Below are 25078 nucleotides of genomic sequence, written 5' to 3' on the forward strand. Positions count from 1 at the left end.
GTTGTCTCGAGCTACTCCACTGTAAATTTTTGAGTTAAAAGTTATTAAACAATGGGATTTTGATTCTCCAGTCTGGTTATACACCTTGATTCAGTGAAAACCTTCGGCCACCATCTACCTGAGAAATGCAGGTCAGGCAGCAAAGAGTCTATGTTTCAGGCCGATATCCTTCATAAGATCTGAGGACTGATGACAAGTTCTGATGAAGGGTTTTAGCTCAGAACATAAACTCTTGGTTTCTTTCCACGGATGCTGCCTGACTTGCTGAGTTCTTCCAGTATTTTGTGTGTTTACTCTGGATTCCCAGTATCTCCTATGTTTATAATTCTCTTTTATGTGTTTTGAAATCTAGTGTCTACTGCAGAGGTTCCCAACCTAGGGTCCACGGACCCCTTTGTTAATGCTAGGAGTCTACAGCATAAAAAGAGTTTGGGAACCCTTGCTGTACTATGTGATTTTTTTGGAATTGGTTTTTATTCTCACATGTGCCGAGATAGTGATTTTATTCTCTGCTACGACACAGGTGCTGATCCTGCTTTACGTCGCTGACTGGATGATCCACTGGATGTGGGGACGGGGCATGGATCCCGATAACTTCTCTATTCCTTACCTGACAGCACTGGGTGACTTGCTGGGGACAGGCTTCCTTGCACTCAGCTTCCATATCCTCTGGTTGATCGGAGATCGAGATACAGATGTCGGTGATTAAAATGAAAGCCTCCTCCTGTCAACCCCCCCCCCAATGAAATAGGTGGGGGTGGAGTAGAATCAGCAAGTGCAATTCAATGAAGATAACTTTTAATGAAATTTTACACTATGGAGACTGTTTCTCGTACAGCCCATTGCAACAACCAATGGATATACCTAAATAGACTGCAAATAGTGCTTTGACCAAGAAAGGTCATAAATTAAATCCCTGCTGTATTTGTTAAAACTGGATTCTGCAGCATGGTAAAGTGGACACTGACTTCAGAACTGGAAGCTGCTAATTCAAGTTAACATTGGTTAATATTTTTATCGTGCAAGGAGTTGTAACCGGTTATTTGGACATTACGTACATGCCAGGTTTTTTCTTCCCTGACATACACAGAACAGTCTTCCCGAGAGAACCTGCTGACAGTTAAAAATCTGCAAGGGGATATTCTGGTGTAACAGGGTGGAAAGTCTATTTTCCACTTTTTTTTTCCTAATTCATGGGACGATTATGAATTCACGAGCATGATCAGTGTTGTGCATTGTGCAAATTTGCTTCATCTACATTGCTAGATGTGGGGAGAAAGATCCTCTATGATGTATCATTTATATCTACATCTACAGATCTAGATATAAATATACAGATAAATGCCTATGTCATTTATTTTTGTTGCCTCTTATTTGGTAGGAGCTGCCAGATTTGATGTAGGTAACACTTAGAATCTATTTCTGACTATTTTCCAACATAGGTCTGGTGTCAGAATGAAGGGACAAACTCCCTCTGAATACCCGCTCCACTTTTGGATCTTTCCACTCTCTTTGGAAATTCACCCAACCCAGCAACATAGGTGCAGAACGGAACTGGCCCCCCTGCAGGCCAGGACTCGAGTAAGGAAAGCGAGGTCAGCTCAGAACAGTGGCGGCGAATGCAGTCACCAAAGTGATTATTCTTCTTCAGATCACTTAACACCCCCTCACTGGGCTGGACTCTTGGATCTTGTCTAGATGTAGAATTTTAGGACAATATATTTTATTCTGGAAGGACTCAACGTTTTGGCATTAAACCAAAAAGTGCCCTGTAAGATATCAACATTTGCCTGAAGCCAGAGTTGTAGCTATCATTGTTAATGGAAAATAATTTTGCTTCGTAGAGCATAAAACACTACAGCACAGCATGGGCCCTTCAGCCCACAATGTTGTGCCAACCTTTTAACATACTCTAAGATCAATCTAACCTTCTCTGCAACGTAGCCTCCATTTTTCTATCATTCATGTGCCTAACTAAGAGTTTTATTAAATGTCCCTAATGCATCTACCCACTACCCCGGCAGGGTGTTCCACACATCCACGGCTCTGTGTGTATATATAAAAAAAAAACAACTTACCTCTGACAACTATTTTCCTCCCATCACAGTAAAATTATCATCATCATGCCCCATGTCGTATGATGTTGGCGATCATGGTCTTTGATCATGATTGTTCTTGGCAAATTTTTCTACAGAAGTGGTTTGCCATTGCCTTCTTCTGGACAGTGGCTTTACAAGATGAGTGACCACAGCCATTATCAATACCCTTCAGAGATTGTCTGCCTGGCGTCAGTAGTCACATAAACCAGAGCTTGTGATATGCACCAGCTACTCGTGCAACCATCCACCACCCGCTCCCATGGTTTCGCGTGACCCTGATTGGGGGGGGGGGTTCTAAGTAGGTGCTACACCTTGCCCAAGGGGGTGACCTGCACGCTAGCGGAGGGAAGGAGCGCCCTACACCTCCTTTCGTGGAAACGTATCTCCACCTCACCACCCAAAGTTATGCCCTCTTATTTCCACCCTGGGGAAAAGTCTCTGAGTATCCACTTGATAACTGTTTCTCACAAGTGCCAGTTTATGCCATACTGCTAACACAGATTAAGTTAGTGTACTACAAAGTTGCGAAGTGACCCTCTGTTTTAACAAAGATCATTGGTAAAGCATCTACAGGCTATGGCACTACCCGAGCAAACTTGATTGAATGTAGTGGTTTCCCCTAGTGATTTTCACAACACATTGTCACATGCACTCACTGTGAGGTGCTTGATTTTTTTTTTAAAAAGAAAACTTCTTAAACTGTCTAAATACTGAAATCATTCAACTGTAAAATAGGTATATTGGTCGCAAGATATTGTAGCACAAACTGACCGGTTACTCAAGACAAACTGAAATTCTCAGTTTACTGTCCTTGGCTAATGACTCTGCATAGTGGTCTGTTGAACCAGTACGGTAAATGGTTTTTGATGAATCTCAGTTGACCAAAAGTGTGTTTCATCAGAGCCGCTCGAAACTTTTAAACCATGCATCTCAGTCTCTGATAGAAAATGCACCGTAGACAGATCAGTCACAGGGAATCCAGCTGGCATCCTTTTGTACGCTTCTCTATATTGCACTTTTTTTCCTTGCAGCTTCCAAAGATTATTGCAAGAGAGTGTTTAGCATGTGGTGGTGGCCTTGCATTACTGAAAATTCATGGAGTTTCAAACACAGAAATTCATCTTTAGTCACCTGTGCTAGGCGGTGGGTACAACACAGTGGTGAGGCATTGTAATGCACTTGTGATGTTCACTTCTGAATTCAATAGAGCCGAATTTCATGAGCCAAGTACAATAGGCACCTGGTACTATTTTGCAGGCACATCAGAGAGTAGAATTAGAATTTCTCCTGTCTTTTTTGCTCAGAGGTTGGTAAATCTCTGGAATGCAGGGGGGCTTTGGAGACGGAAACACTGAAGATATTCAAAGAAGTTGTGGATAGGTCTTTCCAAAGATCAGGGGATGTAGATCTATGAGGACATGAGACTGGAATCTGGAGCATTAGAGTCCAGGTGAAGGATTTTCAGTCTTGTTCCCTTCCATAGATGCTGCCTGACCCACTGCTGTGCGTGAGCATCTGCCGTGTTGCTTTGGTCTATGGGCATCTGCTACAAATAAGGAGCTGGGATAGATCTGCCACATTCATACTGAATGGTGGGGTGAGCTTGAGGAGCTGGCTGGCCCTCTCCCGTTCTTGCATTCATTTCTGAATAGTTAATCTGGAGATTTTTGGACAAGATGGTGGAATGGTTGGCTCTATCCTCAATGTCCCTGGTCCTTTCGGTCATCAGTAGTTCATGTATGAGGGTTGCAACTGCCCTTGGATCACGAAGGAAGTAAATGTTTTTTTCCGTTTTTGCTGCTCCTGTCTCATCTCTGCTGGCTGATTATCTTGACCATCTGGATCTTAATCCGAAAGGTTGGTGCCAAAACATTACTGCAGTTATGTATTCTTGGCATGAAGCGTCGACTGTACTCTTTTCTGTAGATGCTGCCTGGCCTGCTGAGTTCCTCCAGCACTGTCTGTGTGTGTGTGTGTTGCTCGGATTTCCAGCCTCTGCAGATTTTCTTGTTTATGTATTGTAGATGCTGGAAACCTGAAATCAAATGGAAATGTTGGAAATGCTCAGCAGATCAGACGGGTTGGCGAGCGAGAGAGAGAGGGATATAGAGAGAGCGATAATATTTTAGGTCTATGACTTTTCATCAGAAGTGAGAAGGCAAGTGATTGGGCTCTCAGGAAAAAGTGAAGAGAACAAAAATCTGTTCAGATGGAAACTGAGTAAAGTATTAAATACATGCTGTCTGAGACTACTTGTTAATCATAGCTTGGATTAATCTGACAGATGTAAATAGACCTAGGGATAGAAGAGAAAAAATGAACAATGGCGGAATCGAGATGCGGAACGCAACAACAAAACAAAAATAATGTGGGGAAATACCCATCAGGTTGGGCGGCATCTGTGCAGAGAGGTTAAGCTCAATAACCCTTGTGTGACCACTCCAAAATATTCAAAGTTTTCAAAATTGGAAACTTTCGCACAATCACTTCAAACAATTAATGAAATTATTTTTGTCATATCCTTTGCACTTTTATTTTTTTAAAAAAAGGCAACAACTTCTATTGATCTTAATTGATTGATTCTGAGGTGATTATAAATGTTGCTGACAGATTCACTGGCTTCTTCACAGTGATGTGTCCATCCTCAGACAGGTTAACGCAAGCCGTAGATACTTCTGGGTGTTTGCACTGGGCTCAGAATGGTGCCTGTCGCTCCTCAAATTCGATTCTCCAAGGTTTTTTCAGTCGTACGATCTTGAAGCATAGAAGGAGACTGGTCTGCCTACTGTGCCAACCTCCATATCCCTCCAAACTCGTCCTCTTCCAATACTTGTACAGAGACTATTGAAGTTTCCTGTGGATTAATTTATAATCACTTTGATGTGCAGTATTTGGATCCTAAACTCCCCTCCTCTTTTACACCCACACCCCAGCCCTGGATACAGTAATTACTTTCAATCTATACCACACTCGCCATGCTGCTGAGAGCATCTTCTGGATTTAGTTCCTGCTTCCTATCATCATTGTTGGGTTTTCTCAGCTGCGCTCCATCAGATGGGTCATTGAAATCTATCTAATGATCCACTGTACATTTCAGTCCAAGATCCTGTTGGGCCTGGACAGCTCCCTCCTCAAAGCAATGGTCAAAATATACCTAGTGGCCACTTTATAAGGTACACCTTGGAACCTCTTTTGCTGCTGTAGCCCATCCACTTCAAGGTTTGACGTGTTGTGTATTCAGAAATGCTGTTCTGCACACGTAATGCATGGTGATTTGAGTTGCTGTCAGCTTGAAACAATCTGGCTATTTTCCTCTGACCTCTTGCACTATCAAAGCAAATTTGCCCACAGAACTGGATGGTGTTTTTTTTCTTTTGTTTTTTCACACCATTCTTTGTAAACACTAGAGACTCCTGTGTGTGAGAATCCCAGGAGATCAGCAGTTTCTGTGACGCTCAAACCACCCCATCTGGTACCAACAATTATTCCATGGCCAAAGTCACTTAGACCACATTTCTTCCCCATTCTGATGTTTGGTCTGAACAACAACTGAACCTCTTAGTCATGTCTGCATATGTTTATGCATTGAGTTGCTGCCCTGTGATTGGCTGATTATATATTTGCATTAAGCAGGTGTACCCTTATAAAGTGGCTGCTGAGTGTAGTTTCTGCTTCTGTTCATCATTGTTGGAAGTTGCCGGCTGATTCATTCAGCTGTACTCCGTTATGTTGGCCTTTGAAATCAATCTTATGATCCCTGTGTATATATTAGTCCTAGATCCTATTTGACCTGGACAGCTCCTTAAATGGTTAAAATGCATTAAATCATAATAACAGTTGGTTTCTCATTTTCGGAACAGATTTATTATTGCTGAAATTTGCACATGTCACATATCTTTTTAAAAAGTTACAAAAAAAAAATCACAGCAATAGCATCTCCTTCCCCAAAGAGCACTGCAACTGTCTATAATGAGAAAGGAGTGACCTGTAACAGTGTATAAATATTTTGATAACTGTTAATGAATTTATTAAATAATTGAATCTGTATATTAAATGCATATTCTAGATCAAATGATTTTATGAAGGGTTTAATTATTTTATTTTGCAAGACCAGAATATATTTTAGAATTGTTTGGGGCCATTTTCTCTCCTTGGCCTTTTGACTGCTGTATTATGGGAGAAAATGGCCAACTTAACTCTGTGAAACCCCTGGTCATTGGTGGTGACTTTTCAGCCCAAGATGAAGAAAATCAGGACAACTCCATAGTACTTGCCTTCTATCTCCCCCCCCCCCCCGCCCCCAACCAGGTCAAAAATCTTCAAAAATAATGAATCAGTGCAATTGTGGAGCAGGTTGAAGATTAACTCTCCTCAAGTTATCAGTATTTAACTGAACAGTTATAGGGGTTTTTTGTGCACTTGCTATTTTTATCGTGGAACGTGATCGAAAATGCAAAACAAAAGTGCATCCTAACAATATTGTATTATGACCAGATGTGTTCTATTCTAACTTCATTCTTGTACTGTGAATGGAAATTTGTCCAGATCCAAACCTGATGTACTCTGTCTTCTGACCCAGTTTCCTGCAGAGTATGTCTAAAATGAATATTTATATTCTAAATTGCCAAGATGTTGTGAACATCCTGGGGAGTCTGTATTTGCTAAAATAAAATGTCATACAATGACCAACTCCTATTAGTTCTGCCTTTCATTATTTGCGTTCACATTCACAGCACAAAACATACAGTTAAATGCACCAAAAGCTGGCATAACCTAAAGATGTGCTGGGGGCAGCCACAAGTATTGGCACACTCTACTTTCCTCCCTTCTTCAGTATGGTGCTGAGTTTTAATTTCTGATTCAGTACTTATCAAAGTGTAATCATACAGTATGTTTCTGTGTCATTAAGGAATCCAAACAGAGTTTAACTTGAGCTGTCTTCTATTTTGATTACTGGAAATTTTTATTGATCTGTGGGCGTCTTCGAGATGCCTTTAAAAATGACCATCTCTGAAAGCTCAAGTGTCGACAAGCACATGGCCAAGTCGCTTAGCATTTGGCAGCACCAACAATTGCACTGGGTGAGGAGTCAGAAGAATCCAAGGGAGGTGAATAAGGTTGAAGCGCTGGCTTACAGCAATGAAAATATGCTGAAAACATGCATCGGGTTGGACAGCGTCTGTGCGGAGAGTTTAAAGTTGATTACCCCTGCCTGAGCAATCCAAAATATTCAAAGTTTTCAAAATTGCAAACCGTCACACAAACACTTAAAACAATTAATGACAATTGTTGCATCACACCCCTCCTCTTTTATGTATTTAAAAAGACAATAATTTCTATTCATCTTAACTGCATCAGATTCACACATTGGTGACAGCTTCACAACTACAAGTGGTATCTGATTTAAGGATAAGGAGAAAGATTTAAAGTAAAAGCCAAAAGTAATACAAGGAATGTGGAGAAATGAATTAGCAGAGTGTTTACCATCTGGAGCCGACTGTCTTTTTCTGTCTTTGTCTCTTTCTCCTGCCCTCGCGGAACAAGCCCTTCTGACCCAATGAGCCACACTGCCCTGCAACCTACCTATTTAACCCTAGCCTAATCACAGGACAATTTACAGTGCCCAATTAACCTATGAACCGGCATGTCTTCGGAATTTGGGAGGAAACCGGAGCATCTGGGGGGGAAAGTCATGTGCTCACAGGGAGGGCATACAAACTCCTTCCAGACAGCACTGGAATTGAACTCTGAACTCTGGCACCCCTAACTGCAGCAATCAAAAGGAAATTGGACAGACACGGAGGAATTATTTACAGGTTTATGGGGAAAGCTTTAGGAACTGGAACTGTTGGAGCCATCTGATCCTGGACTTTGGAATGCTTTATGTGCGGCCTCATTTGTAACACAGAAGGGATTTGTTGCAGGGCAGCACAGGAGCATAGTGGTTAGCACAACACCAGCTGAAAGATTGGAGTTCGATTCCTGCTGTTGTCTGAAAGGAGTTCTATGTTCTCCCCATGATGACGTGGGTTTCCTCTCGGTGCTCTGGTTTCCTCCCACATTCCAAAAAGGCGTACAGGTTGGGGTTAGTGCATCATGGGCATGCTATGTTGGCGCCAGAAGCGCTGCCCAACAATTGCAAGCTGCCCAGAACGACCCTTGCTGAGTTGATTTGACACAAATGATGCATTTTACGGTATGTTTCGATGTGCATATGACAAGTAGAGCTCGCCTTTAGTCTGAATGGCTACCTCCTAAAAGAGCAAAGTAAAGAGTGGATGGTTCCTTAAGATTGTCACAGCCAGGGGAGGTAGTGGGGATAAGCTCCCACCCCCTATTAAATGCTCCCAATGGCGTGCGTCTCAAATAACGTCTGACAACCAAGTCCAGCTCTTGGCCTTCACGTCTGTCTTAGCTACTGGGTCCAGTGCAGCCATTTCTACTGATGGGAGAAGGAGAAAAGGCAGGTTCCTGGTTCCTTAAAACCCATCACTTCCGGCAGATGGGGCTCTTCAGCTGTGATTGGCAGCTCATCTAGGAAAAAGAAAACTCTGATCTCAAACCTCTGCCGCCTTGTGGCTGTACCCACTCATGGAAGAGGCTTTGGAAGTAAACACTGAGGGAAAAATCCGGAACTGGAGTCCCTAAGGCAGTCCTATGTTGAGTTCAACACTGACCGGCAACTCCTACGATGCTGCTGGGGCCAAACTGGATTGGTCTCTGCCGTTCCTTTGGATTCATCAGTTGTGCGGAGAGGGGGAGCCTGCGGCATGGGCAACAGCTTGCTCTCCATATCGTACTGCTCTGGCTTGTGTATCCAGACAGCTAGGACGTTACATCCATGGTCGACCCTGACCGACAGAGGCCTCAGAATGAATGGATAACCTGGTGTTAACTGAGGAATAAATGTTGAAGAAATATGACAACATCCTTGCTGTTTTACACAAGCTGCATTTTTAAAATGGGTACATGGGGTACTGTTTCCTTTGCTGATTGTGCTACTCTGTTTGACGGGGCTGAGTGCGGTTGAATAGATCAAAGCGCGCAGGATTGCTTTTCAGAGCACTCTCCTGTTTGTAAGACAGTCATATTGCACTTTTCCTCCAAACAGGTGGGCACGGTGAGTAATTTGCAAACTGGGCCATTTGTAAATGTGGTGTGACAGTGCACTGCTTGGATTAGATCTCGAGTATGTTTTCCACTAGGTAATGATGTGATGTGGTGGCCCTGTGTACGAGAGCACTGCAATGTCTGAATTCCTTGTAGATTTTTAAAGAGACATGTCTTCTGTTATGCAAAATGATAAATACCATAAGACCTAGGAGCAGAATTAGGCCATTCAGCCTATTGAATCCATTCCACCATTCAATCATGGGCTGGCCAGTGATGTAGTGGCATCAGCAAGGGATGTCAAGGCGAATGGTTCAGATTTCGAATTCGGCTGGCCCCTTGCACGCTTTCCATCCTTGCTGGGTTGAGCATCGAGCTAACAACTTGGCCTTGTAAAAAAAAAACAGTTCAATGCTATGAAAATGGCGAAAATGCCACCCAATGTGCCCTAAGGCAACAAACCAATCAATCACAGCCGATTTAGTTTCCCTCTCAAACTTTTACTACCTTGATGCACGCAGTAATGAATTGATCTGTATGAACAATATACAAGACAAATTTGTTACTGTACCCCAGTGAAACTAACTTACTGCCCATTACACCACTGGTGTTTAGAGCAGCAATGAAGATCCTCCATATCTGGTGGTGGTCACGGCTTCCTTCATCATGTCAGAAGCTTCCTCTCGGTTTTCACTACTATCAGTCATGCAAGCCCCGGGTGGCGACTCAGGAAAACCATCACACTCACATGTAGAAGGATTCTTCATTGCTGTTTCTGTAACAACTTTGTTTTACCGGTCAGGGTTGTTAGTCCTGATCTGAACCCCCAAAACTGGAGCACTCTTAGTCTGGCCTCTACCCTTTGACCTGTTTGGCATGGGTGACCCCACCAAGCGCCAAAGTATAAAGCCCGGACTCCAGCCAACACAGCTCACTGGGTCACTGAGGCACACAAGCCTTCAAAGTACATCAAGGTTGTGGTCCTCTTGGAGGGCCCCGTACATGTGACAATAATAAAGCAAGTCAAGTTTATTGTCATTTAACTATATACATGTATGCCATCAAACGAGACAATGTTTCTCTGAACCACGGTTTAAAGCACTGCAGTACACATAATAACTTATGAAAGTAAGAGTGAAATCTACAGATGGATTACACATAAATAAACTAAGAAGAAGAATAGCCCTTAACTTGGCAGTGGAGTTATCGGGGCACTGTCTTTTGACGGTGTTTCCGCAGCAAGCTATTCTTGTTTTTACGAGGCCGAGTTGCTAGCTCGACGCTCAGCCCGACTTGGATTCGAACTCAGGAACCTTCGCTCCTGAGTCCGGCACTGATATTATTGCGCCACTAAGCGGGACATAAATAAACTAAAGTGCATAAATTAAATATTATAAGGAACAGAACAGATTAACCAGTGACACTTTGATGTGATGCAGCAGGGAGTTCAGAAGCCTAATGGTCTGAGAGAAGAAACTGATTCCCATCCAGACTGTTCTTGTCTTTATGTATCAGAGTGTCCTGCCTGATGATAGAATGTCAAAGAGAATGCTGGGTGGATGGCTGACATCCTTAATAGTGCTAAGGGCCCTGTATATGTAGCGCTCCTGGTAGATGTCCCCACTGAATGGTAGGCAAACCCCTATGATCTTCTCAGCCATTCTCACAGTCCTTTGTAGGGACTTCCAGTCTGATGCTTGGCTGCTCCCACACCAGATAGAGATGCCCCAACAGTGGCAGAATTTGTGGTACCCACATTGGCCTCACCAGCACCACCTTAACGCACGTACCACCAGACTTAAGGACAGCTTCTACCCCCACTGTAACTTTAAATTCCTGGGTGTTATATCAGTACGCAAGTATCATTTCAAAGAAGGCATGGCAATTGTCTCTGCTTTCTCAGAAGTTTGCATGGATTCAGGATGCCATCTGAAACTTTGACAAACTTTGGTAAGTAAGTTTCTTGATTGATTGCATCATGGCCTGGTACGGAAACACCAATAACCAAGAGCAGAAAAGCCTACAAAAATTGGTAGAGACAGCGCAGTCCACCTCACAGCAAAAGTCCTCCCCACCATTGAGTACATCCACAAAGAGCACTGCCACAAGACAGCAATGTCCATCACCAAGGGACCTCCACCATCCAGGCCATGCTCTCTTCTTGCTGCTAGGTTTGGGAATGAAGTACAGGAGCCTTAGGTCCTATACCACCAGGATCAGGAGTCTTCTTTGGTTGTCCATCAAAATCCGATGACGACGTCCACTCCTTTAATGGTGAGATCTTTGATGACTATACAGTCCTATCCTGGACCCACAAGCTCTATTGCAGGTGGGACATGTATATGTGGTAGTGGTGGCAACCATGGTTGCATTTCTCCTGGCTCTCTTCTGCTGTCTTCTGGTTGTTCTTCCCAACTCCAGAATACGAACCCCGTCCCTACACAGCCAGGAGTAGTTACTACTCTTCAACCATCAGGCTCCTGAACCAGTGTGGATAACTTCACTCACCACAACATTGGAACACATTCTATGGTATCACTTTCAAGGACTCTGCAACTCATGTTCTCAGTATCATTAATTAATTTATTATGTTTTTGTGTTTGCACAGTATGTCCTCTTTTGCTCATTGGTTGCTGTCAATCTTTGTGCGTGTTTTTTTCATGGATTCTATTCTACTTCTTTGTAAATGCCTGCAAGAAAATGAATCTCAGGGTAGTACTTATACTGCATACTTTATTGTCGCCAAACAATTGATACTAGAACGTACGATCATCACAGCAATATTTGATTCTGCGCTTCCCACTCCCTGGATTACAAATATTAAATATTAAAAATAGTAAAATTAGTAAATATTAAAAATTTTAATTATAAATCATAAATAGAAAATAGAAAAATGGAAAGTAAGGTAGTGCAAAAAAGACCGAGAGGCAGGTCCGGATATTTGGAGGGTACGGCCCAGATCTGGGTCAGGATCCGTTCAGCATTCTTATCACAGTTGGAAAGAGGCTGTTCCCAAATCTAGTATATGATGCCATATTCTGTATATACAAAGATAATAAATTTACTTTGAACTGTTTAAGACGATTGAACAGATCCCCAGTATGATAAAATAGACTCTTGTCCTTACAATGATTGTTGTAACTTTGTACCTTACTGTCTACCTGCACTTGACACCCCAGCACTAGAATGGGACGCAGACCACCCACGCCTGAACCTCGAAGGAGGGCGGGGCTTTAACCACAAGGGGCAGGAGATGCGCTCTGTGAGAGAGCGGCATTCTGGGAATTGTAGTTCATTCTTTCGCTAGTCCACCAAGCTTATCCCGATGGAACTACAACTCCCAAAGGTTCATTAAGCACGGGCATCGCCGCCAGGGTTTTAAATATAAAACCTCAATTCCCAGCATGCGGCGCCGTAATCGGCGTCATGTGACCCAGTGAGCGGAAAATTTGCAAAATGGGGAGGATGAGGGTGGAGAAGAGGCGGTTGCAGCAAGTGGTGGACTCGCTCGCACCGGGCTCCATCATTGCTTAGTGTGCGGCAGCTGGTAGCGGGGTGAGAGCGCTGAGACGGCCGGCGGTGGCTGTGTTGTGAGGGGCAAGGCCTTTGACCACCCCTCGGCGAGGCAGAAGTGACTCCCCCAATCCCTCAGCGAGTTCCCCTCCTCCGTCAGTGAGTCTTCACTGTCTCCTCCCTCTGTCCCTCGGTGTCTCTGTCTCTCCCTCCCCGAAACCTCCCTCAGAATCTACCACCATCCCTCTGCGAGTCTCTTTGTCCCTCTGTTAGTGTTTCCCTCATTCCTCAGTGTTTTCCTGCCCCCTCCCTCAATTCCCTTGTGTCCTCTTCTCTCAGCTCTCCCTCTGTTCCTCCATCCCTACTCAGTCAGTCGGCCTCCGTTTCCTATCCCTCAGTGAGTGTCTGTCCGCTCAGTGAATCTCCCACCCTCCTTCGGAAACTCTCCTGTCTCTCGGTGAATCTCTCTCCTTCAGGAACTTGCCCACTCTTAGTGAAGCTCTCCTCCATTTCCCTCCTTCAGAAACTTACTCACTCTCGGAGAGTCTTCCTTGCCAGCCAGCTCCCCTCCACTGCTTTGCTCCGCAGTGAGCCCGCGCCCCTGTTGTCCGCAGTGCAACCCACCATGTCCAAGGACTATCTGTTCAAGGTGCTTGTCATCGGTGACAGTGCAGTGGGCAAAACCTCACTGGTACATCGTTATACTAATGACAGCTTCAGCAAACATTACAAGTCCACCGTGGGAGGTAAGAGATGTATACTTCATGTTTCTCTAGTCACACAGTTGAATCGCTTTAAATTGATCTAGCCTTGGTGTTGAAAGGAAAAGTATTTTCTTTGGGTGATGCCAGTTTACTGTGGAAGTTGAGAGGAATATTTTTAGGCGTCCGAGGTCTGCATTGGAAGGTAAGGATGAAGATGGTTTCCTATTACTGGATTTAAAATTGTATGAAAAGGGAGGGAGGTCTATCTTTAGAGGTAGTGCTCCAAGTTTATTGTCATTCAACTGTATATATGTATACTGCCAAATGAAACAATGTACCTCCGGACCAAGTTGCACAACAGTGTTTGTAGCTCACATACAACACATAAGTAATTAACAAATAATAAAATATATTCCAGAAGATGAACATTAGCATAAGGTGCATTTGTGACACAAGTTCAAAAAATAAGCCATATAACACTACTGGCACTTTATATGTGATGACACCTGGGTGGTGGAGGGAGCTCAATAGTCTCACAGCTTGGGGGAAGAAGCTGCTCCACATCCTCACACTCCTTGTCCTAAAGCTACAGTACCTCCTGCCTGATGGTAGGGGACAGATAGGAGGAATCCTTGACAATGCTAAGGGCCTTGCGTACACAGCATTCCTGATAACTATCTCGAGTGGGTGGAAGAGCGACACCCACCCTCCATGATCCCCTCAGCAGTCCTTGCAGTCCTTTGTAAGGCCTTGCTTTGTAGGGTAATGGGTGGGACAACGGTCAGTGCTGCTGGCTCATAGCACAAGGAGTCCATATTCAGTTAAGGATTTGGAGACTGGGCAGGAGGATGGTGTGGAATTTTTGTCGCTTTTCTCCATGGTTTTCCTCTGGGTGCTTTGGTTTTTTCCCACATTGATTTGTTAACTAGTTATTATAAATTATTCCTTTTGAGGATTAACAGCTCAGAGAAATCTCTGAGGGGAGTTAATGGATATGTGAGAGAAGTTTTAAGTACTTGGGGAAATGAGAGGAGGAAATTTTTAGAAACTTGAAATTTAAAATAAAGGCAGTACTGAAATAGATTGACTGGCCAGGCTGCTTTTGTGGAAAGAGAAACGGTTTCAGGTTTGCCAAAACTGGGAAGAAAACAAGTTTGTTCCAGGTCAAGTTTTTTGTCATTTAACTATGTACGTTAATACCACCAAATGAGAAAATGTTTCTCCAGACTAGAGTGTAAAGCTCTGTAGTACACAACACGTATACAACACGCAATAACTTGGGAAAGTAAGAATGAAATCTCCAAATGAATTGTGCTTAGATAAGCAAAGTGCATAAATTAAATCTTGTAGGGTACGGTACAAATTATCCAGTGACACTTTGAATGTGATGCTGCAGGGAGCTGAGAAGCTCCATGGCCTGAGAGGAGAAACTGTTTCCCATCTTGATTGTTCTTGTCTTTATGGATCAGAGTCTTCTACCTGATGGTAGAAAGTCAAAGGGGATGCTGGATGGATGGTTGGGATTCTCGATAATACTAAGCGCCTTGCATTTGTAGCACTGCTGATAAATGCCCCCAGTGGATGGTAGGAAGACCCCAATGATTCTCTCAGCCTTTCTCACAGTTCCTTGTAGGGACTTCTGGTCCAGTGCTCTGCTGCTCACATATCAGATGGAGCTGCAGCTTGTCAGGAAGCTGTCAGTCGTGCTCCTGTAAAATTCAGTTAAGATGGGGGTGGTGGGGGGAGGAGCCTGGCTTGCCTCAGTCTCTTCGGGAAGTAGAGATGCTGCTGTGCTTTCTTATTCAGGAGCTGATACTGAGGGACCCAAGTGAGGTCATCCGTGATATGAACTCCCAGGAACTTGGTGTGCTTAACTCTCTATGGAGGAGCCGTTGCAACACACGCCAAATGATGGAGGAACTCAGCAGGTCAGGCAGCATCTTTGGAGAGGAATAAATGGCATCCTCCCCTGACCTGCTGAGTTCCTCCAGCATCTGTGTGCGCTGCTCTGGATTTCCAGCATCTGTAAAATCTCTTGTGTTTGTTACATTGCTGGGAGGGTAGGGAAGGGGAGATGACTCTGAAGGTAACACTGGGGTGAGCATGGGGAAAATAGGAGGAGAGAGATAATGAACATAAAAGGATGCCAGAGTTGTGAAATGCAAAGCAAGAAGTGCAAATGCATAGCTCAGCCTGGGCTCATCCTCCATTTCTACAAATTAAAAAAAAATTAACAGGTGAGCCAGTGTCATAGATGGGGAACTCGTAGAAGCTCCTACAGAAGCTTAGATGGGACAGTCTTTTTCAGTGCATGAAACAGTTTGTGGAGAGTCCAACTGGAGAAGAAACCACACTGCACCTGGTGTTGAGGAATGAGCCAGGCCAAGTAAACATTTTGATATAGTGACTACAACTCATTATGTTTTAATATAATTAAGTAAGGAATAAATTCATATCTTTCAGGAAAATACTAAATTGGGGAGGGGGGCGCAAATTATGACATGATAAGGCACACTGATTGGGAACAGGTGCTGTTGCAGAAGGCCATGTCCAACATGGAGTTGTTTAACAAGCAGCTGATCAGACTAAAGGATCAGCATATTCTGGTAAGGATAAGAATGGTAAATAAGGGAGCCTTGGATGATCTGAGGGGTCGTAAAATGAACCTCGAGTAACGTGTATGAACTTTGATCATGAAGTTACTTTCACTTGAAACTTAGTCAGGAAATAAAAAAGATTTAGAAAGCTAAAATCAGACTGGGCCTGTCTGGAATATATAGATAGCAGGAAAGTGCTGAACTAGGTGAATAGGGGCCATGAAATGTCCTTGGCAACCAGTATTAAGCAGAATTCCAAGGCATTTTATCTTTGTATTAAGAAAAAGATGATAACTAAGGGCTTGTTAGATCTGCTCAAGAATAAAGGAAAGAATTTGTCCTTGGAGTCGAGCAGGTAGCTGAGGTATTAAATAAGTTTATTGCTACTTGCCCTAGAGATGTATCTGTGTGATAGTTAAGCCGGAGTGTGACATGCTAATGTGCTGCTACATTTTTGGACTGAGGAGGTGGTGCTGGATTTTCTGAAGAGCATTAAGGTGGTTAAGTTGGCCCCAGGGCATAATGACATAAATCCCAGAATATTGAAAGAAACAAGTGAGGAGACACAAATCATAAAGACGGGAAAAGTGAGGAGACTGCTAGGACTTTGTGTCCTCTGTAGTAACAGGCGAAGTCCTAGAGGACTGGCGAGTAGCAAGTGTTGTGGCTCTGATCAAGAAAGGAAATAGGGGTAGTCCAGGCAGTTATAGGCCAGGGGCCTCATGTGTGGTAAGGAAGCTATTGGTGAAGCTACTGAGGATTTGTGTATATTTGGAAAAAGCTTGGCCAAGTTAGGGACAGTCAGCATGGCTTTGTGTAGGGCAGGTCATGCCTTACGATTGAGTTTTTTTTTAGAAGATAACAAAGGAGGGTAAGATAGTGGATATTTACTGCATAGGCTTTATTAAGACATTTGATAGGTCCTTCATGGGATGCTGACTCAAGATATTGCATGTGATCCAGGGCGAAATATTGAGTTTGTCTTTGGGTTCCTGTACTTCCTCCCTGATGATAGTATTGAGATGAGGTCATGTCTTGGGTGGTGGGGGTCCTTAATGATTGATGATGGAAGATAGAATCTTTTTTTCTCCCAGGGTAGAAATGTCAAACAACAGTGGACATGATTTTAAGATGGGGGGGGGGAGTTTAAATGCAGTGAAGAGCAGATTTTTATGCAGAGAGTGGTGGCTGACTGGAATGGGTTACCAGGAGTAGTAGTAGAATCGGGCAGTCTGGTGTTTAGATTGACACATTAATATGATGGGAATTGAGGGCCATGGCTGAAACGCAGGAGGAGGACGTTTAGTATAAGTTTGCATCTAGGTCATTACAACATTGTGGGCCGAATGGCCTGTACAGCGCTGAACTCCACAAAGCAGTTGCCAATCTGTGTTTTTACATTCTCCACTGTAGTGGCGACTGTGTTGTGATCAACATTTGCAGTACTCTAGAGCAAAAGGAGTGGGAGTGGATCACTGCTTCAACTGGAAAGACTGGGTCCGTGGATGGTGGGAACAGAAAAGCTGAAAGGACAATTGTTGCACTGCCTGTGGTTGCAAGGGAAATGTACTAATGTGAGTGTTTAGTGTGACACAATGGAAAAGTGGGCTGAATGGCCTTCTGTGCCATTATAAGATTTTCACTTGAATTACCATGTGGATAGAAGGAATTAATACTTTGTAAATGAATAAATGTTTTGCTTTTATCAAGTGCCTATAAAATACCCCACAGAGTTTTGCAATCTTCCTTTAAGAGTCCAGTCACTGTTGCAATGTTGGAACTGTTTGACTAAGGTTTAGGGGAGTGGAAGCTAAAGTTCATGAATTGACTGTAAATATTAATATAAACATTGCCATGTTTTTAAATCTATCTCCACTGTTCCAAAATTCTGTTTGGTGTGAGCAATTCATTCTAGAATATCTATAGTCAAGCTGCAATGGAAGTTGGTGTTGAGATTCAGTGTCTCTGTGCCACTGCAGAACAAAGCCGCCTGCTCTGAAACCGTTGTTCTTGCGATAGGATGTTTATCATTACCATGCTTTTTCCCAGTGCCCTGCAGATGTTTCCTTTTCCACTATAGTTCCAATTTCCACGTCAAGAATTATTGTATATACTACTTCCACTCTTTAGGACTGTGTATTCAGTACTGATGTGGCTTGTTCAGTTGTAAAAACAGTATCTTGCTCTCTCTCCCAGCTCCCTTCTCAATTAAATCTCTGGTTGCTGACATTCGTTCCTTAATTGTCAGTTTAAAAAAAAATCCACGTCAATTACTTTCTGATCTTTTGAGTCATCTTAATTTTGTAAATATTATAATATCTGGATTTTAGAGCAGCTCGTCTTCAAATTTAAGTACACCGTCATTCAGCACAGAAATGGGTTCTTTGGCCCATATGTTCTCATGCCCCCATGAAACGTCCATCATCAATCCCATTTTTCAGTTCCGCATAGTGTTGCTGATTTCAAGAGTTCATCTAAATATTTAAATATTGTGGGTCTTGGCCTTAGACAATCTGCAGTATTTTTGTGTGTGAGCATCTGCGTCTTCCAATTCCTTCTAAGCCTCTTGCCTCTTTCATTAATCTTATGCCATTTGAACTTGGGCACCTCAGCCATGGGAGAGGTTTCCTGCTATGCTAACTATGCCTCTCAATTTTTTTTTCATATAAACCCATCTGTAGCAGCAAAACCAAACTGAAACAATTGCTGCTGCCTGCAGTCCAATGATTTGTTATATTTGTATGACGCATCCTCACTCCAATAATCTTGCTCCAAAAGTGGAGGATCCTTCATTAGCAAACATGCAATCTTGAAGCGATGAAACTTAAATGAACCCAAGTGTGTGTGATTGAGCTTTATTGAGTGATATTGAGGGATCAGCAAAAGATATGACATCCGCCAGTCCCAAGCTACAAGCTGCAACAAAATAAACAAGAATACATGACTTATTCCCTTCACTTTTACCACGCTCCCATTCGTGAGACTAGTTACCATAATAAGTACACAACCCAGAATACAATGCAGATAGAGAACAGATGCATGGCTGCTATATTCCAAACCCCTAATTATTTTACTAGAATAATTACAACTATATGCTAATAGGACACAGGAGACATGAAATCTCAACATTTACACAAATGCTGCAAAATTTTGGGAAGCAGTCTATCTGGATTGTGATCTTCTAACAAACCAAGTTTTTCTTCTAGATTACATTCAGGGAAACCTGTCTCGAATGGTTTCCTCCTAAACTCATCCTAGCGCAAAACTGAAGTCCCATTGACTGTCAGCTCTTCCACCACCACAGTTTCCTTTCAAAGGCCCATTAAGAGTCCAACCCAGCATTGTTCTGATTGTATAGGGTCCATCATTAACACTGTGGATCATTTGCATGGGCTGTAGTGCCTTGGGTACATTCACCCCTATCAGCAGCTGAATTTCAACTTCATTTTCCAGCAAATGAACATGCTTTAAGTGAGGCCATTCCTGAAGACCTCCCTGACGAGGAATGTTCCCTTTGTAGACAGGCATATATTCCTGTGTATAGATGTTAGGCAGTTCAGTTGTTTTCACTATCTAACCACTTCCAATCCTGAAACAACTTAGCTACTCACAACGTTCTCTTGACCTATGGTGTGTAAGAGAATGCATATTACTTTTCCTGTCAGGTTGAGCTTGTTCATGTGACTCACTATGCAGAACACTGCCGTACTTCCTTAATCTAGGAAAGCATAAGTAGACACTGTCTTGTGACTCTTGGACTTCACCTGAACTGGAATTATAGGAAGTTCACAATCCTCGTATGTACTCATAAATCCATTAGATATGAAGATGGTACTCACTGCCTTGTTTGCTTCATTCATAGCTTGTTTCAAATCTGCACCCTTTTCATCAGTTCTGGGCTTAGTTGAGCTTCACTTTGCCGAAGTAGTGGGATAGCCTCTTTCTTAGCTTGAGGATGAACTTGTGATCTAGTTTTGTTCACACCTTTAATTACTGCCGGCAATGTAGCATTGTATTTTTTTCCCAAACACTGGGGGTGTAGCAACCTTTACTTCTCTTTCAATGAAATCAACAATGTCAGTGTAAGTAGCCTTGCCTTTCTTTCTGTTTACAGACTGCCGATCTCCACTCCCAAAATTTATCGGGCAATTTATTTATGACAATCCTCATATTAGCCCGCATTTCTAACTCGCGCATTTACTGCATGTCTTCCATGGCATTGCAACAGCCTCTAAGGAAAAGACTGGAATCTTGAAATGCTTTCACGCCTTCTGATTTAAAATGTGGCCAAGAAAGAGCCTTTTCCATGTAGGCTGCAGCAATTTTGTGCTCATCACCAAAATGTTCATGCAGTAAAGCTTGGGCCTTTAAATATCCTTGCTCCAGGCTGGCTTACTGGCAACTTTTGATGAGCTCGCTGGGGTAACATCCAGTGAACTGTTTGAGAAAATAGAGACGGTCACCATAATTGTAAGTCTTGCCTTCAAAGCTATTCTTGAAAGCCCTCATATATGAATAATACTGCAATGGATTGCCATCAAAGATTTGAATCTCTCTCTTAGAGATGCAATGCATTGTTGCATCATTGCTTGTTATTTCCTTTCACATGCTTATTATTTCCTTTGCGTCCTTATGGCCTCTAATGTAGCATTTTCACCTTTTTCATCTGAAACACGAGTAGTTTCATGCTGTAAATCAGTGTCCTCAGAAGCACCTTGTGTTATTGGATGTGGCATAGGTTCAGAGTGCCTCATTGGTGCAGGCTGAGTGTGAACACCCTGAACTACCCCTTGGGGTTTAATCTCGTGGCTCATAGGCATTTGTTCCTCAAAAATGTCTCCACATTGACATTGAGTATACTGGATTTTCTCTCTTCCATGCCAACATGGGAACTCTCAGCATAGAACTGTCGTACTAGAGCATGTTTGGCATTTATAGCCCTTGAAGCCCTTAGCACTTTAACCCTGGCCATCTTGGCTGCAATTTCTTCCTTCAACTTAAACTGCTCCTGGTTTCTTCAAAGCTGTTCCATCTTTTCTTCCAATGCGTGTTTATCTCACAATATTTGTTGTCTTGCGCATAACTCAGCCTCCATTCTGATGTGAGCTGATGAGGTATCAGATGTATGGAGCACTTTCCTAGCAAGAGAACGTGCTGCGTGTTAGACAGGCTGTCTTCAGCTTTATATGTAGTCAAAGCCCGTTCTGTGGCTTTATAAATATTTTCCTCTCCTCTAGCAATCTAACCTTTAATTTCTCTTTTAGTCTTGACTTCAAGGTCACTGCTTCCAGCTTGACTCGTGTTGTTTTCCAAGTGCACGAACCAGACAAAATGGCAAATTCAATTCGGCTGTCGACAGTCAAAGCAGTATTTCAATTCAACGTTTCAACAGAACTAAGGATCAAACTATTCAGGCAAACACCACTGTTCAAAAGCTGATTGTTCAAAGCTGTGTTCAGATCCAGACACATAGCATGAACCAACAAAAGGTTGTTACTTGCCATAAGTTGCTCCAGGTTGCAGTTCTAATTTCATGGACACATCCGAATACTGATGTTCATTTGGTATAGCTGTTCAAAACTTTTGCTGACAGAATGAAGCAGCAAAACTAGAATAGCTGCCACTGCCTGCGACCCTGTGGATTTGTTATACTTGCATGACGTGCCCTCACTCTAATAATGTTGCTCCAAAAGATGAGGATATGTATTCAATCCTTTATATGCAATTAGCAAACACACAATCTTGAAGGGATGAAACTTAAGCGTACCCAAGTGTAAGCGAAGCGTAATTGAGTGTCATTGAGCCGTCAGCAAAAGATACAGTATCTGCTGGTCCCAAGCTACAAACTGCAATGAAATAAGCAAGAATATGTGACTTCTTCCCTTTGTTTTTACCACGCCCCCCCCCCGCCACTCATGGGACTAGTTCCTATAATAAACGCGTAGCACGGAATACAGTGCAGATAGAGAAAAGATGCATTGCTCTTCTACCCATCCTTTCCAATCTCTCCTCATAACTGAAGCACTGTATTTCCATAAGACCACAGACCATAAGACAAAGGACCAGATGTTGGCCATTCGGCCCATCGAGTCTGCTCTGCCATCTTATCATGAGCTGATCCATTCTCCCATTTAGTCCCACTCCCCCGCCTTCTCACCATAACCTTTGATGCCCTAGCTACTCAGATACCTATCAATCTCTGCCTTAAATACACACAATGACTTGGCCTCCACTGCTGCCCGTGGCAACAAATTCCATAGATTCACCACCCTCTGACTAAAAAAGTTTCTCGCATTTCTGTTCTGAATGGGCGCCCTTCAATTCTTAAGTCATGCCCTCTCGTACTAGACTCCCCCATCATGGGAAACAACTTTGCCACATCCACTCTGTCCATGCCTGTCAACATTTGAAATGTTTCTATGAGGTCTCCCCTCATTCTTCTAAACTCTGAAGAATACAGTCCAAGAGCAGACAAACGTTCCTCATATGTTAACCCTCTCATTCCTGGAATCATTCTAGTGAATCTTCTCTGTACCCTCTCCAACGTCAGCACATCCTTTCTTAAATAAGGAGACCAAAATTGCCCACAGTACTCCAAGTGAGGTCTCACCAGTGCTTTATAGAGCCTCAACATCACATCCCTGCTCCTATACTCTATTCCTCTAGAAATGAATGCCAACATTGCATTCGCCTTCTTCACTACCAACTCAACCTGGAGATTAACCTTAAGGGTATCCTGTACGAGGACTCCCAAGTCCCGTTGCATCTCAGAACTTTGAATTTTTTCCCCATTTAAATAATAGTCTGCCCGTTTATTTCTTCTGCCAAAGTGCATAACCATACACTTTCCAACATTGTATTTCATTTGCAACATCCTGGTAAATCTCCGCACCCTTTCCATTGCAATTGCTTTCCTTTACTGTAGTGATGTCAATAGCCCACAATACTTTAGCATAACCAACATTTATCAAGATGTACCATAACCTTTTTGCTCTTGTGTTTTATGTCTCAGTGTACAAAGGCAAGTATCATGTGTGCTTTTTAAAATTTTTCTCATCTGTTTATGCTTCCATCTTTGGTACCTTTGGTCTTCTACACCCTCAGAGCTCCCTCTGTTCTTCAATAGTTCCTAGACCCATGCCAAGTATTTTGCCCATTCAGGACCTCCCACAGTGTGAGGTGTATAGCGATATTACAAAATTGACGATGATGCACTAACTCTTTAAACATCTCGTCTTTTTCTCCCCATCAATGTTAAAAACCATCTCGACATCAAGATCTTGCAGCATTGTAAATGAATTGCAGGAATTCAAGATGTCACTGTTTCCTCGTATCTTGTGCTGAATCCTTTGGGTTAATGCTAGGTCAGTTATAATGAAGCAAAAATTCAGTAATCTAGTTAGCCTGTGTATATTTTGTAAGAAGTACATATTGTGAGAAAAAAAAAATTGAATTCTTCTGTAATTGTTTGCAGTCCTTTTAGAGAAAGTCCCTGAACAGAAGCTTTATCTCCTTTGTACAATTTTCATTCAAAATAATCTTGTACACAAGTCTCTGCTTTATGAAGCTATTTCCTATTCTTCACTTATGAAAAATGATTTTAATTAGATAATTTTGTTTTGTTGCTAACCTTTATTAGATTGACCCTCAGATTTGCTGGAGACACATGCCAGTGACAATAAACCTAATTCTGAAGATTTCCAACACCCGGATATTGCCTGAGATCAAGCTGTTCAGTCATGAGAGACAAGAGAATGTAGATGCTGATAGTATCACAGTTAGCGTAACATATTACTTACCAGCTGTAAGACCGGCATTCAATTCCTACTGCTGTCTGTAATAAGTTTTGTATGTTTCTCCCGTGACCACACCGATTTCCCCTGGATACTTTGATTTTCTCCCACATTTCAAAGATGTACAAGTTAGGGTTAGTAAGTCATGCTTACAGCCATGTGACCAATTAATCTACTAATGTGTATGTCTTTGCAATGTGAGAGGAAACCCACGTCACGGAGAATGTACAAACTCTTTACCGACAGCAGAACTGAACCAGTGTTACTGCCACTATAATAGCATTACACTAACCACTATGCTAGATACTAGGGTTCAGAAAGCTGCTGTCTCTTTCAATGGTAGATAACTGAATGGCAGGCTTAGGGCAAGAGGGAAAGAGATTTAGAGGGGCCTATGGAGTATCCAGTATTCATTGTCTGAATGAGTGGTTGAAGCTGAGTTGTTAACAGCATTTTAAAGAGTTTAGAAAAGTTTGAATTGCTTGGGCTTAGAAGTCTATGGACCAAGTGCTGGGCAAAGAGTGACCACTGATGGATGGATGGGTTGGGCTGAATGGCCATTCTCCACATTGTAATGTTCTGTAAAAACTAAATGAGTCTGGGTCTAAACCTAAGACCTAGGTGCCACCTGAGAAATTTAAACACGAGATTCTGCAAATGCTAGAAATACCAACATACAGAAGATGCTGGACGAACTCAGCAAGTCAAGCAGCATCTGCAGAGGAGAATAATGTCCTGATGAAGAATCTCCGTTCAAAATGTCGACTGCTTATTCCCCTACAAGATGCTGCCTGGACTGCTTAAGTTCCTCCAAGTATTTTGAATCTGTGAAACTTGCTTTTAATAGTATTAAATGAGGAAATATGGTATAAATGTCTCCACTTTAACCCCCATCAGGATACCAAGTATTATTAAAAGGCACAGTGGGTTCATTTGGTTAACCGACCAAACATGGAAAGGCTGGATAGAGTAGTCGTTTCCATTAGTTGGGAGAGAGGACCAGAGGACATCGCCCCAAAATAGAGGGATGTTCCTTGGGAAGAGAGACGAGGAGGGATTTCTTAATGCAGTGGCTGGTGAATCTAGAATTTAGTGCCTCAAACAACTGTGGAGCCAAGTCATAGGGTATATCTAAAGTGGAAGCTGGTAGATTCTTGATTAGTGTCAAAGGTTATGGGAAGAAGGCAAGGAAATGGGGTTGAGAGGGGTAATAAATCGGCCATGATGGAATGGCGGTGCAGACTCGATGGGCCAAGTGGCTT

The 25078-nt window shown here is 42.8% G+C and overlaps 2 protein-coding genes across 4 annotated transcripts in view; both read left to right on the top strand.

Annotated features, from left to right (window-relative positions):
• Window positions 1-6788, top strand: part of LOC134355418 (solute carrier family 41 member 1-like) — a 70823-nt gene extending 64035 nt beyond the window's left edge. For both annotated transcript variants that reach the window (XM_063065270.1, XM_063065269.1), the window contains exon 11: window positions 524-6788. In XM_063065270.1, coding sequence (XP_062921340.1) covers window positions 524-709 — 186 coding nt within the window. In that variant the 3' untranslated portion in view covers window positions 710-6788. The remainder of the gene's footprint in view (window positions 1-523) is intronic.
• Window positions 6789-12647: 5859 nt separating this feature from the next.
• The window catches only part of LOC134355419 (ras-related protein Rab-7L1-like), a 34024-nt gene continuing 21593 nt past the window's right edge, over window positions 12648-25078 (top strand). Inside the window, exons 1-2 of one of the 2 annotated variants that reach the window (XM_063065271.1) lie at window positions 12648-12881; window positions 13246-13468. In XM_063065271.1, the coding sequence (XP_062921341.1) occupies window positions 13348-13468 (121 nt within the window). In that variant the 5' untranslated portion in view covers window positions 12648-12881; window positions 13246-13347. The remainder of the gene's footprint in view (window positions 12882-13245; window positions 13469-25078) is intronic. The other variant, XM_063065272.1, reaches the window with a different exon arrangement.

This window comes from Mobula hypostoma, chromosome 13, assembly GCF_963921235.1.
Source record: "Mobula hypostoma chromosome 13, sMobHyp1.1, whole genome shotgun sequence".
Classification (NCBI taxonomy): domain Eukaryota; kingdom Metazoa; phylum Chordata; class Chondrichthyes; order Myliobatiformes; family Myliobatidae; genus Mobula; species Mobula hypostoma.